Source organism: Phalacrocorax carbo, chromosome 7 (genome assembly GCF_963921805.1).
Source record: "Phalacrocorax carbo chromosome 7, bPhaCar2.1, whole genome shotgun sequence".
Lineage (NCBI taxonomy): Eukaryota > Metazoa > Chordata > Aves > Suliformes > Phalacrocoracidae > Phalacrocorax > Phalacrocorax carbo.
The window spans coordinates 46,966,821-46,982,374 of record NC_087519.1 but is presented as its reverse complement, the minus strand read 5'-3'; the positions used below and the strand labels follow the sequence as shown (position 1 = coordinate 46,982,374).

The 15,554-nt window shown below is 35.9% G+C and overlaps 1 protein-coding gene across 2 annotated transcripts in view; it reads right to left on the bottom strand.

The window, feature by feature from the left end:
- Positions 1-15,554, bottom strand: part of RSRC1 (arginine and serine rich coiled-coil 1) — a 175,628-nt gene that overhangs the window by 151,285 nt on the left and 8,789 nt on the right. For both annotated transcript variants that reach the window (XM_064457878.1, XM_064457880.1), the window contains exon 3: positions 13,736-13,861. In XM_064457878.1, coding sequence (XP_064313948.1) covers positions 13,736-13,861 — 126 coding nt within the window. The remainder of the gene's footprint in view (positions 1-13,735; positions 13,862-15,554) is intronic.

The following is a 15,554-nucleotide window of genomic DNA, read 5'->3' as shown; positions in this document are numbered from 1 at the left end:
TTTTGAGGAATGGTCAGTTTTTAAAAAACAAGCGAACAAAACAAAAAACCCAACATTTGAACTTTTCACAGACAAATGAATCAAAAGGTTCAGGGCAAGAACAGCGTTAACAACTTGTTTGTTCTATTATTATTTATTTGTAAGTTGTAGAACATAGCACAACACAAGCAGCAGCTGCAGGAAATGTTACAATTTGGCCATTTTCAACTCGTTTTGAGAGGGGGGAAGAAACCAAACCAACCAAGAGTTAACATGCCCTAATTCAAACCTTAAGGAAACCAAAGTGATATTGATTCCTTGGCAACAAGTCTATCCTTGACTGGACAGCTCGGCCTTAGGGGGCGTTGAGCCCCGACGAAGGAAAGGGAGACGAGCTATCAGTAACGCAGCACAGACTGACATAACCCACGGTGCCCCTTTCACAAGCCATAGCTGAAGAGGGACATGACATTTGCCTACATTAATCTCATTAACTTGTGGAAGGCGAATGCCTAATTTGCTCAGCGTGTGAAATTTTATTTTTTTTTTTATTTGCTGCTTCAGTTTAGCCATCTACTTGAAAAATATGAAATTTTCTCTTCCTAGTTTAGTAGGAGAGTCGGGTCCAGATATGTTTTGGAAGCTGTCACCAGAAAGGGAACAGCTTTACCTAAAATGAACTAAGTTGTTTATTAAATTCTTTTGTAACATGCAGTTCAGTTTAAAATATGCTAAAACAGATTTATAAAAAATTTTACTAAAGATCCTTTCCCAAGATATTTTCTGTTTGTAGTCCTCAGCTGCCATAACAGTGCAATCTTTAACTGTATACTGTATTTTTGTTATAGGATAACGCATCTTTACTTAAACTGTTAAAATACAGTGCATTAAAGAGTTCACAGAAGATTAATGATTTCTAGCTAGCAAAAATTGCATTTTGTCAGTCAAAAATGAGATACACATTTATAAATGACAGACGTCAATGGAAACAGGTCATATTTTCCGCCAACATGCAGGAAAAAGTGACCTAAACCATATTTGCTGTGAATTTCACATACCATAACACTATTTACCAGTGCCCCAGTGCTGGGTAGCTTGTAGAGAAATGGCACAGCCTCAATACAGGGTAGTAAATTCAAGTTACACTGGCAAAGATAGCTGCTTTAAGACAGACAAAAGTCCAGAGGAATGGGAAGTACTGGCCAAAGCCGCTCATCATGTCAAAGCACGCTGAAGGTCCCTGACAGCAGTACTCTACCAAAGCCCCATGGAATACGAGCTGATCTTCCAAAGCAAATCCCAGAAGGGCAGCAGAAAGGCCCTCCTGTCTTCAGGGAGGAGGACATTCGGTACAAGGAGAGACTTTATAGAGCGAGGTTGGTGATGGGGTCCACTCAGAACCCCAAATTCAACACAAAGCAGATGTTGAAATTTGGTAATTACACAAATGTATGTTTAAAGTTCTCACTGTGACAGTTTTATAATTAACATGATAGCTATACTTACATTATTCCCCTTGCACCACTATACCACAGCAAAGAAAATATACTCATCAGTAGTTACAATTTTGACTAACACCAGAATTTCCAATATGACCCATCAGAAATTCAGAGGCAGATTAAAACTGCTGTTCCACTCTAAAATGTATTTCCTAATAATAGTTTTGATAATCTAGAGAGCAGCATTTCTATATATTTGATAGAACTTCATAAAATTCCTAATGAGTATCAATACAATAGGCTATTTTTATTTTACTTGTTTTTTCTGTTTTGAATATTTGTTTACAAACGTGATCTATTCTCAGAGATTACCATTATAGAAGTCTCAAAATTAAAACAATTTCAATTTTTTTTTTTTTAATTCCACAGCTTTCCTTAAGGACTAGTTTATGTTTTAGTTCATGCTACCACAATTCAATTGCTTTAACACCTTGTCTGTGATTTGAACGAGTGGTTCATTAATAAATTGTGGGTTTTTTTTCTTTTTTAAATGAGTAACTATTTTTAATCTTACATTTTAACCATAATCTGAACAATTATTTTATAAACTTATGTTTTAACATTAAATTACTAGAACCACATTTTTTGTGGCAAAAATGGCAACGCTGACCCTTATTTTATTAGCCTACAATTTGCTCACCAGTGTTTTCTTAAGCTATATGAATGGCTTATGTACGTTGACAACATCCCACAGATGGTTATGATTATGTTCAACAGGACAACGCACTCATTGAAAACTTTCACAGACGCTTACTTAATGGGATGTCACATTAAATCTGACATAGTAAGATAAAGTAACTACATACTAATTATAACATCTCAAAAAGGTCATTTTCAAATGATATTCATAACATTTCTAATGTAATTATTGACAGAACCAGTGCACTAACGTTCACATAAGAATGAGTTTTTAAACAAGTGCGATTATTAAATAGCTTTCTTCTGCCAGAAGATGTCCTTGAATATACGTAGCTGTCAACATCTTGGAAATAGATGCCCCTAACTACAAAACTCTGGTAAACGTCAGAATTCGATTTGACTACTACTTGCTTCCTCTCTTAATGCTTAATGACTAATTCCTCAGAGATACCCTTAAAAGCCCTAAAATGTTGTCCTTGGGTAGAAACTTTCACTCAGCAATCAATCGGGAGCAAATTAGATGATTGTGTTGAAATGTACTGCACTGTTTAAGCTAACAAATGAATGAAGAAAGGTAGTATATCGGAACATATGCCACTGCACTGAAGTTGCTAAAAGGGTCTGTTGGAAGAATATTTGGTTTCCAGTGAAGCTAATATGCTATAAGAAGGGACAGTGATGAAAGAATACCAAGTCATATGGAAATCCAAATATAGTGACAGACACAATTATTTTACTAATTGCTAATGAATACAGTCAAGTGGCTTCAAAAAGCAAAACTTTGCTTGGACTACTTCAGGTTTTGACCTCTGCATGAGCAAATGCATTTCAAACTGAAGCCCACCAAAATTGATTAACGGCGCCAGCCAAGGCCAGCGTGTAGTTGAAGCTTTTTTCCATCTATCACATGGCCCCAAGGATAGTTAAATGAACCTTAAAATGGCTACAAACAGCTCAATGACTACACAGGCTCCTGCCAATTAGAAATAATTAGGCAGTCATTTTGGTGGTAAGTCTTTTTAAGTGCATACATAATGATGCAATGATGCTTATTAGCGATCTCATATGAGCTATGCTCAAACAGCCTGGAATAATTATGCAACTATCACAAAGCCTTGCACATCTCTGTACTTCACCTTAATGCATTTAAAAATCCACTTCATTACCTCCAGTAATTAATCCTCCATTAATTGCAGGAAAAGCCCAGTTTACCGTGCTTCGTTTCTAATTATCTTATAAATAGTTATGGTTCTAATTAATGTGTTCATTAAGCTGAATATCTTTCTCAAAGCCATGCTCAGAGCAAAGGTTCCTCTTTTGAGAGAAAAAGCCTAACTAGCCATAAGGTGAGGCCATTTCGGTTGTATTTGCTTTTATTTTAGTATATTCAACCTCCTAATTGGCATTTAAAATCTAATTTGGAAGAACTTCAAGAAGACTATATAGTAGAAAAATAGGAAAAGGATTTTTTTTTTTACCCATTCTCCAATCAAGAAGCTTAGAGCTTTAACAGGAAAACTTTTAGAATATCTTTTTGATATAGACTGGTAACAGATTTTCAGTGCTATGCCACAGATTAATTTAAATTCTATTACAATTTATCTTACCCCTGCATGTTTCCATATAAGAGAAGCAAAAAAGAAAAATAGATGTCTAACAGTATATACATAATTTTAAAATGAACGTACTACTGCCCTCGCCTCCATTTCTAGGACATAAATCAGCAGTACAGAATTATGGAAACATTGAAATCAGTTATTCAAGCTGAGTATAATACAACTCTTTAAAGTCATTGAGAGTTTTTCAGTTTGCCTTACTAGGAGTTGATATGATCCTATGAAAACCACTACTGAAGAATATTTTAAAATATTATTTATAGATAAGGAAACTCCATATTGAAAGCATATGTTTCACAGTATTTTGGAGGTATGCATATATGCATTTGCAGAAAATTGAAAGATTCAAAATAAAAAAATATTTTGGGTGTACTCTTGTAGAACTTAAGTTACAGTTAATGTTAAAGCATAGATATTAATTTTCTACCTTCTCCTGGATTTCAGGTTGTTTTTTTTTAGATACACATTCTATTGAATACAACTCTCTCCAGTGATACTATGCAAAACAAATAGAAGCTTTCACATTTTTTCCTTATGTGATGACACATTAAGAAAATACTTTGCTCAGGTAATTACATTAAAACTATTTTGACAGTAAAAAGACAAAGGCTCTACATATGCCTGAAGTTACCAATTGTTTTTTAGAATCTTTTCTTCCCATAACATCACACCTGAGTTAAATGTGGAATCACTGAAGTCAAGTGCAGCTTTGCCATGGTCTCTGACAGGGCCAGAGTTTTATACCAACAAATCTATATCAGGACCAGAAGCAGCATTATTGTCTATATATATATTCGCACTCTTATATTTCAGAGAGATTCGGTGCCTTGCCTTAGAGACTGGCAAGCTGCTCTGTTCACAGTGCCTGCTCCAGCTTTAAAATCGCCTCTCACCCCATCTCAGCTTGAACAACCCAGGCTTGACCCTTTCTTCCCCAACCCACATTCTCCACACATGGACATCTCACCCTGTTCTCCTGCTCCTCACGAAAAGAGAGCAAGAGAGTGCTTTCAGACAGATCAGCACACTGAAGTATCTTGAAGCATAGATGTGGGAGAAGAACAGGCACTAAAGGATGAAGGGACAGTCAGGAAAGTGTCACAGTACCCCAACTTTAATCAGCTTAATCTGGCATGAAGTCGCTCCCAAAGCACACTTTGGTCATAATGTCAGCAAAAACTGGCGGCTGCCTATCTGGATCTTGAAGTACAATTGATTTATATGGGATAAAATTTGTACAAAGTTACCAAAAGAACCTGTATGCAGCAGCTGCTGTCCTACTCACAAAGACAGCAACGCCCTGCTACTGAGCAATGGCTTCAGCTGAAATCTCGGACAAAAGCAGTGATCAGGGCATGTATGCTGATTTATACAGAAGAGTGATCATGTCTAAAAACCAAAACGACAAAAAAACATCCTCTAAAGCAAGAGTCAGCAACTACCACCTCTGCCACAAAGATGGCTTTTGAATGGCACACAACACATCTAGGAGCAAAGAACCATAATACCTTGAGAAATATAGCTAAGAAAGGCAGTGGTCTCCAGGTCCTGGCTCCCACAAAATTCCAGATTGGCTTCCAGCCACAGAGGCAAGACATTACTGATGAACATCTTATCTCTCTGGTAATTAATTTCTCCCAGGACCTGATATATTTCTAGCAACATATTTAACCTCTAGTTTGAGAGAAGCAAAGCATCAGGCACAGCCTACTTTAAATGTTGCTGACCCCTGATCCAAGGTGTCTGGTTACAAGAACAACAGTCTTGTTATAACTGCCCCTCACATAACTTGAATAAAATAACACAAGAATAATGTACAAAGATAATTGAGAAGGACTATGGTAACCAATCTATTAATACGTAAAGTAAACATGGCAAGGAATATGTGGAAGAAACAGTTATCCATCATTAAATCTATCAAGAACAGTGAAGCTGAATTAGGGCTGTACAATCCATCTTAATTCTGGCACATACAACTTCAGCAAGGTTGACTTAGGTACCTTCAACAAAATTCAGGTTGGATTTTTGAAATACACGGGGTTGACAGCTACCTGTATTCTATTATTACAGGGCAGCTGTTACTCTTGTTAGTTGTTTTTTGTTTGTTGTTTTTTTCTTTTTTTTTTTTTTTAACATTCTGATGAGTCCTGTAGAAAAAGATATAGTAAAACAATTTTGTGGCAAAAATACAGGTTTTTCACCTGCATCTTTTCAAACTAGATACTGTCACTAGAATTAGAGAGGATGAAAGATGGGAATAAAGTAAATGGTAAAATGGTTCTACTAAATTCTACAATTTACGCGTTTCTCATTTTGATAATCTAGAAATTAACACTGGAAAAAGCAGCAATTTACATCGCAAACAATGATGGTCTTATATTACCAATGCATCTTTAAGACATCTGCTATATGTTGGTTTGCATAGCTGCCTCTAGAAACATGATCTCTGAAGCAAAAACTAAGAGATTCTATTTCATGGCCAGAGCTTTGGAAGCAGAGAAAAAGAGGATTGAAAAAAAAAAGGAAAAATACATAGTAGTTTACAATGTAGACACATCAGAATCAAAAAGCCAATTGTCCGCTAAGGGGAATCACACTCTTGTTTTCTTGAGTACCTTTTCCCAAACAGAAAAACTCCCAAACAGAAAAACAAAGGGGAAAACAAACAAACACAAAAACCACCACAACCCCACCCTAAAAAAAACACCAACCTGCAAATACACCCTTTCCCAAAGGGAGAAATAAAAGGTTTTAGAAAAATAAGAAGCTACACTTAAAACACATTCTTTGTATATAACGCCTGGACTGCTTTAGGAAAAAAAAAGTTTACATGTAATTAGACTTAATACTTAGCTCTAAATGAATCACACTTATGCATTCATATTTTTTTTTAAGGATTCTTTTTTTATACCAATGAAAGGCATCAAAGCAACTGTCACTAGCAGCTATCTGGCCTTATTGATAACTTAAGAGCCCTTAGCATTGCCTTGTGAAGTTTAATTTCCCAAAGCGGTCAATTAGATCTCGGTAATGCGCTCATTGGCGGGATATTGCTCTAGGATATCTTCAGTGCTACAGCTTCATCCCTGTATTTCTTCCATTACACTCATGTAGACAAACTGTTAAGTCTCTTTTGAAAACAGTCAGTTACTGAAAAATATTTTTAAAGACTGTTGGTGATACAACCTGTAATGCAGCAAGATCCTAAATAAAAACTGCAGGGTTTGATTGATTGTGAGGAAAAAGAAGAAATATGATCCGACATTGCCATCCACAGAAAAACTAAAGATCACATGAGCAAACTCAGTAATCTGAATTTCACTAGTTCTTCCCTGCCTCAAGCCTTTTTTTGAAGTTTAATGAAAGAAATACTACAATATCTTAATTAAATATACATTCTAATGGACCAAAGACTTTCCCTCCTCCAACAGTAAGAAGAGAGACAAACATATAATATTTACACTGATTCCGTACATAATTACATGGGTCTGTACAGCCAGTTGCATGTGAGTGTGGTAATCTGCGGAGCAAGGACAGAAGAAAAAATACCCTGGGCAGCAGATCAAAACTTTAACAGAATAGTAACTCCAGTAGCTACTATCAGGCAAAAAAAGAAGTAATGAAACATTTCAAAAGAAATACTCTGATTAAATAGCATTGCTTGATTTGTTATAGGACTTTTATCTGCTTCTCTTTGGAAAATTCTTGGATCCATTTCCAAAGGAGGTATTTCCAAAGCATTTTTATAGATTACGACAGCTTTTCAACACTGTGACAACGTGTGCCCAACCTTGCTCTTCACAGTTGTCTTGTCATTTCTTGTTTCTTACAACAGATGCACAGAAAAAGCCACGTTTGTACCCTCTCCCTTCCCTCGTAGCAGTATTAACTCAGAGCAGCGAGACAGCTATTGTTACTCAGACCTCACTTCCTAATTCTTTCCATCTCTGTCCCATCAGACAATAAAATTCATCTTGTCTGATGTCTGCAAGACTGTCAATTCAGAAAACCTTTTTTCCCTAAGCCTTTCCTCTTCCCCAGAACAGCTAACATCACCTATGGTAAGGCTTATTCCCATAGGCAAAACCTCTACTCAACTGAAACCAACTTCAGCTTTAATCCATCCGTCTGCATCATATTTAAATGTAGTCTTTCTTCACAACATTCTTAAAAATCAGTCTTGAGTCCACACAACTGCAATTCATCTAATTTGTGTGATGATCTTTGCCCACTACTTGAGCCATTCCATTCTTCTCCTTTTCATCCACAAACTCTCAGTCTAATTTGCAAGGCCCTTCACAATTTTGCTCTTTGTTTATCTGCCATTTTCTCTTCTAGTACACATCGCTGCTGACACTGCCTACCTCAAAATGCACATCCCTCTTATCCTCTTCTCTCCTAGGAACTTTATTTTCTTTTCAGGCCAATGCTATTCTAGAGAATTCTTCCTGAAGTTGTTCATAATAAAAACTCCACACTGTAATCTATTAGAAGCTATCCATTACTGTGTGCTAACCAAAACAGATACAGTCTGCAACTAAAAGGAAGGTCTGAATCCTAGTATAGATGATGTCTTGATCCGATGCTTGTGATCAGCTGCAAGATCTGATAGGCCAGGGTTTTACTTGTGAAGACCCTAACACATTGGTACTACCACACTAAAATAATATGATACATGGAAAAAAGAGACTGACTGAAGACAGACACATTCCTATTTACCATTCCAAGTAACACAAGTACAAAAAGTACTCAATGATAATACTGTTTATACCTTTGAAAAGTCTTACAAACAATATTTCACTGTGCACTATCGTCTCTTCACTAAAGTATTTCCCAGCAATGGTTGGGATTTATTTTTAAGAAGATATTAGAAAAGGAAATTCTCAAAGACCAAAAAAACCCTGAGGCAGAAGATGACTGACCCTTGCGAGTACTAAAAACTGAAACCTGCAAAAAGCCTAAGTTCTTCCCTATACAGTGGCATGCTATAAAGAACACAAGCGAACAACTGATACATAGCATGGACTTACAGCTTGCCCAGCCATGAATAAGTGCCTGAATGAAGCTATGACCTTTCTGAGAACAGATCAAACCCATGGCAAGAATCTCAAACTTCAGGGCAAGCATTGCCTAGTATTTGTGTTTGAAGCAGCAGCATTGAAAATGCATCTAGAAAGGGGTGAGGGTAATTCCTTCCTTGTAACTGTATCATCACTGTGTCATAACCAGGCAATGAAAATTACACTGTCTTTAGATATTTGTGAACCCGACTATTCAGTATGCACACCAACACAGTGCTATTTTAAAGAAATCAGTGAGGTTCTACTATTATTTATTTAACGGCCATTTTCCCATTGCACTTCTCTGCATGACTAGAGCGACCTATTTTTAAATATTACAAACCATAAATGCTAAACACAAAGAATTCCGGCAACCTGTAAGGGTTGAACATAAGTTAATTCTAGTTTACATTGTTAGGATAATGGCAACTTCAGTCAACAAGCTGTTTTTTCATACCAAAACACAAGCCTATTCCAAAGCCATCCATAAGAATTAGGTTGCCCTGCCACTGGACTGCAATAAGATGCACACATTTCAATATTAAATCAATTAGACCATAAGAATGGTAAAGAAAGAAGATGTAACCATGCACCCACACACACACTGGGAAAAAAAACCCAACACACTGATCAAACGCTTCCTTCAGTGACAAAGGCATCAATTCTACCAACAGGATTACTTTACACATGATATTTTCTCTTCTTAGATATGTATACATGTGCTAGCTGTTATTCTGTCAATCTAAGTTGAACTGTGTTAAAGATATTTCAAGGCAGCAGTTTTCAGTTTAATGTAAAGGGAAAAGCCAAAAACACTTGGCAGACAATAAAAACAAACTTGCATATTTAAAGGCAATTATAGTGAAATACTCTATAATCACAGAATTGTACGAAATCAAGGAATAAAGGCTAAGATCTTTTGGTTAATTCTATTTAAAGCTACATGAATTAAAAGATTTGTGTTACAAGTTCTGATGTATTTTCATATACAATTAACTTGCAGAACAATTGCAGTGAAAACTCTAAAAATATTAACGAGACTCTATCCACATAGAAATTATATGAAAACCGAGTTTCTCCACTCCAGAGAAGCATAATATTCTAATAAGAACTATCCTAATCTTCACCCAGCAATAATTTCAAGATGATATTATTATTCTCATTTCCTTGAATAATATCCATACTCCAGGGCCATTTTCCTTCTCATATTCAATATCATGCATGCTTGTATCAAGATTCCTTTCTTCATATCCTGTCACAGTATCAATCACTGCCTCCTGTCCACTCAATCCACTTTTGATTTATCAGCCGCCGTCTTTCTGGACTCCATAACTCGACCCAAACCATTTTAGCAAGACATTGACAAATAGCACCCAGTATCACATCAACCTGTTCCACTTAGTAAACTAAGAAACAGTAACTGTGACATCTCTGCATAAGTATTCCATTCTATTCCCCAGACTGATGTATATTAATGAGGAGATGGTATTTGAAATGCTTCTTCCACATCAGCATCTAATATGATCAAATTAGGAAATGGGATGATTTATTAAATTTCGTAGAGCTGAAATATTTCTTTATATCACTATATGTGTGGTTTCAGAAAGTGAGCTGTTGCTTTCAATTTTTCTGCTGAGGATGTGCCTGCATTTCACAGACGAATTATTGTCTTTAAAAAGATTGCAAGAAGGCGAAATGTTATTAAGCAAATGCTCAGTAAAACAAACTAAATCGGTTTTAAAATTCCTAATTTAATGTAAATCTTGGTTGTTTTGCTGAAATTCAGTTTGTGATCTTATTAAGTCATATTTGCATTGTACTATCTTGCTGTAGGACAGCTTTAAATTTATAGCATTACTAGGAAGCCCCACTTTTTTGACTCTAAAAAAATGCATCTAAAATAAAATAGTTATAATACGCACAAGTTTTATCTTCTAAAATAAAGTACAAAAAAATTCATTTTAGGTTATATAAACAATACCTACCCAAAATATTTTTTAAAGATGCCATTATAAAAATCTAACTTTTTAAATTAAAACTTGGTATTTCAGTATTTTACACAGTTGGAACTCAGTAAATCATACACTCAGATAGAACACCTATGTTAGAGAATTTATTTTTTAAAAAATACATTACAGCCACACATACTTTTACCAACATTTTCACTGCCTTGAAAAACAAAATGTCTTAATTTGATAGGGGACCGTGGGGAGAAAAGACATTATGGGATACTGAATTTGTGCCATCTGCGTGACTTACACCAAAAACAAATCCAGTGATTTAAAGATACCATGTAATAGATCTTAACTTCCAATATGAAACTAGTTTTTTAGTGTCAGTCCCATTCCCAGTGGGGAGGGGAGAGGAAAAAAACCACACAAAACCAACAGAAAAATCACAGTTGCTCAAGTCCTAAAGGTGGCACTCTGAAGGTACGACAGTAACATTACAAACAGAGCAATAAAGCGAAGATCATCTCGATGCTACTTGTATCTCGTATTGCTGCTTTTCAGGTGGGTCAGTAGATTTTAATCCCTGCCACTGGCAATTCAGAAGTTGGAGATCAAGAATCCTGTAGCAGGTGACACACTTGCTACTACACTAACACAAGGCAGCTGCCTGAGTTACTTCTGGTCATTTTATTGCCTAGTTTACATAACTGTTTTCTTCAGTACTTACCTTCAAAATTCATATGAAAATAAGCTGCCCCACCCCAAGCAAATTAATGAATTACAGATGCCTACGAAAATTCCACTTCAGCACTAAAAATACATGTATTTCCTAGGACAAATATTGCCTCTTTGCATTTAACAGCTTTGAACACATTTTTTTTCTTGTCTGACTGCTTTTTTAATTCATTTCAACTTCTGGAATCCGCAACCTCCAACAGCAAGGGCTTCCACAGCTAAATTATGTGATACAGAAGAACCGTCTCCTTTTGTTTGACTAGGATCTGCCACCAGCTGACTTCGTTCACTTCACGCCTGCCCAGGTCTTACATTGGAGGATTCAGGAAACACTCATTCCTTAATCAGCTTTTGACACCTTTTTTTTTTTTTTTAATACCCCTCCATCACATTCCCTCTCCCCGCCACAATCTCTCTTCCAGCCTGAAGAATCATAATGCACTTAGTCCTCTTAGGAAAGCTGTTCGTACCTTCGATCAAGTGCACAAGCCAGATTTTGAGATAGCAAGGAAAGGACCTGCTTAGCATTGCTGTGACTGCCTCATCGCTAACAACAGGCAAAACACAGGCCTCCAGCAGCAGCTTCCTGCAACGTATTTAACTCTTCTCCAGAAATAAGATTAATCCATGGCTTCTCAGTGCAACATTACAGCACAGAGCAGACTTGGCAAAAATTACAATAAAGGATTCAGTGTGTCCTGTTGCCTTTAGTTTTATGCTTTTATCATTTTAGTTTTATGCTTGTAACGTGCCAAAAGACTCTTCTGTTGTAATTTAGGATGTTATTTATAAATATTTTCCCTGAAGAACCATGTCTGTGAACAGGAGTATCATTTAAAGTGACCTGCAGCTACACCTTCATAGCCATAGTACTGAAAAGCTAGTATATTTTATACATAAAATATTTTATACACAATATTTCCTAGCAAAAATAAACAGTAGTCATGTTTCTAGGTGCATAAATTCTGTATATTCCAATAAAAATTAACATCACTAAACCCTTTGGAAAATATGACCATTAGACTATGTCTAATGAGATCTGCAATTTATACTTACTACAATAAAACCAAGATCTTTAAATGAGGTTATGGTATTTCCTAATGATGAGTATCTGACATACACCTTCATTTTCACCTTATTCTTTTGACATTTCATTAGCTTAAAACTGATTTAGTTAGCAAAACAGTGGATATTTACAGGAATATTTCTATGCACAGTGCAGTAGCTTATCTGGAATCTACAGCTCAGATGGTAAGTATCCTCAAAGAGCAATCAGACAGTTCAAATAACCAAATTGCTACTACAAAGGCACTGTAGCAATAAGTGTCCAGGCAACTATTGTAACAAACAGCTGTGAATAAGCCACAAGAGAATACAAATATGAGAAAGTGAAACATTCACATCTTTCAACACCAATTTCTCAACATTTAGAGGTATTTGGTATGTGAAAATAACATGTTTTACTTGGTGCAGGTACACAAAATTACCTGGCTGAAAATGTGTAAACACATACCAAAAAAAGCTTTGATCTGCCTGATACACTCAATTAATTTAAATTCAATAGAAAATGCTAACAGTAATTCTGATATCCAGGGATAAACTTTATTTAAACTTTTTAATTGGAAGATACACACACACACACACACAAAAAGCTTCTTTTAATTACAAAAGTATGAAGCAGATTTTATAACACAATTTACAATATCTGATTAAGATTTAAATATTTAAATTACATTTATTATTGAAAACATCCATTTGTCACAATCCAATTTATGAAAAATTTCAGCCCCATAGATATATTTAAATATTAAGAAAAATTTGCATAACTAAATACTCATCTCTTTCCAAGGGAAATACAGATGAGAAAATAACAGTTTAGTCTGATCTTCAGGGAGCCAACATTATGCATGGGAGTTATGGAAATCAGTAATCAAAAAAAAATCTACCCGAAGTTTTCAGGTTATTACAGTTAAACCAAGGTGACTCTATTAATGCTTTTTGCAGTTGGTCAAATGCAAAATATATAACTTATCTTCAAAACCAACTGTTCCACCAGTGTAACTGAAAGATGGAGTACATCAAAAGCACAGCATAGAGATTTCAAATTACGAAGAGTTTCAGATGACATGTAGTTTTTTACGATCGCTTGCAACCATTTTTTCTAGCATTTTCCAAACTCAGTAACTACATGGAGATTTTAAATGAATATTTTTACATTAGAAATAATAATTCTTTTTCCTAGAAAAGAGTCTTACCTTCTTGTTCTACTTTTTGATCTTGATCTTTGAGACCTGTAGGATTTGCCTCTGCCCCTTGATCGGCTACGACTGCGTTTTCTTCTAGAACCATATGAAGAACTACTGCTTGATCTGTGTCTGCGTCTAAAACAAAACCACGCTATTAGTATGCTACTGCTTCTGAAAAAAAAAAAAAAAAAAAAAAAAAAAAAAAAAACCAGGAGCAAAAAACCTAACAGTTTACTTAAAAGAGACACACAAACCTGTGGGTTTTGTATTATAACATGTTGTAGAAGCCTCAAATACCACTATTACACTGTAATAAGTAATTCACATACACATGGGCAATGCCTGTCTTAAAGAGCATACATTCTCAAATATACATCTCAAGACAGAAAAAGGGCAGAAGGAGAAACAGAAGTTAACTGATTTGCCCCAAATCATGCAACACCTCAAGGGCAAAGCCAGGAACACAACAAAGCTCTCGACAGTTTTCAGTCCCATGACCAGCTCATTGGAACTCACTGCCTTTTCACCAAACCTAAGGTTAAAGAAACATTTAGGCCAAGGTTCTCAGCAGGATTTACAGAGAAATACACCGTATGGGATAAGGACTGCAGCTCCAATACTAATATTTTATCGATTTCATGTTTAACTTCTGTATTGCTGCTCTATACAATTATTTCCAGACATACTATGTACATTCATAAAATATAAACATAAAAATGTATTTTCAATTATGTACACCTAAAAATATTTTATCTTTCTATATATAAATTTACAGATGTGTTATCTCGGCTTTCTCTGCTTTGATGTAGACAGTCCCCCCCCACCTTTTTTTAAAAAAGTACAATCAGTAATCAAATAATCAGTATTAATTTATTCCATCTGAGCTTGGAAGTTTTCTCCTGAGTTCAGTCAGGAGTCAGAACGGTATCTTCCCTTCCCTCTCCTGCCCAACCTCCCCATTTCATTTATTCAAAGAATAAATTCTTCTACACATAGAAGAAAGGTGAAAGAATACATACTAGATACACACATTAAACCAGTTAATCCCAAAACTGGTGGGAGCGATAGCTTCCAAGTCTTTTGTAAAGTTTCCTCTCAGTATCCATCTCCCTGACAGCTAACGAAATAACAGTTACAATCCTTATCAGAACCTTCATATTTTTGGCCTTTATGTTTGAGTAATATTAAAATATAACACCACATAAGAAACATTTCTGTAAATCAGATGTAGTCAATGATATGTGCTTGTCTAGCATAAGGGAGAAGGTGCTGTATTACATACAGGTAGTGCTGCAGTAGTCCAAGCTGGAAAAGATATACAGGTTAACTACTAAAGAACAGGTCTTCATCTGAAAAAGGAATGCAATGTTCCTGCTAAATGAAGATGAAGAACTGTAATCTTAGAGACTGCTGCTTCTGATTCTTAAGGGTCAGGGATAAATTCAGCAAGACCTCAGCATGTAACAGCGACTTAACTGCCAGGAGCAAATGCCCTAAACTAAGGGCAAAGCAAAGGTGCCAGCCAGATCCTAGAAACAGACACTTTCGTCTTTTCTGGATTCAATTTAAGTCAACTGGTCTTCGTCCAGACTCTAATCTCCCTTCAAGCTCTGTTTTTATCTGCGAGATAGCCATGCCTGCACTGGACTAAAGAGATTCATAAAGCTGCATGTCATCAGCATATTGTTGGCATCAAAGCCCATGTCATCTCACTGTGTCCCCTAAGGGCTCGATGGAGATGCTAAGCAGGAACACAAGAAAGGGGGGATGGAAATAAACAAATAAGAAACCCCCCTACAACCAGCCAACTTGCCCCTCATTGACACAC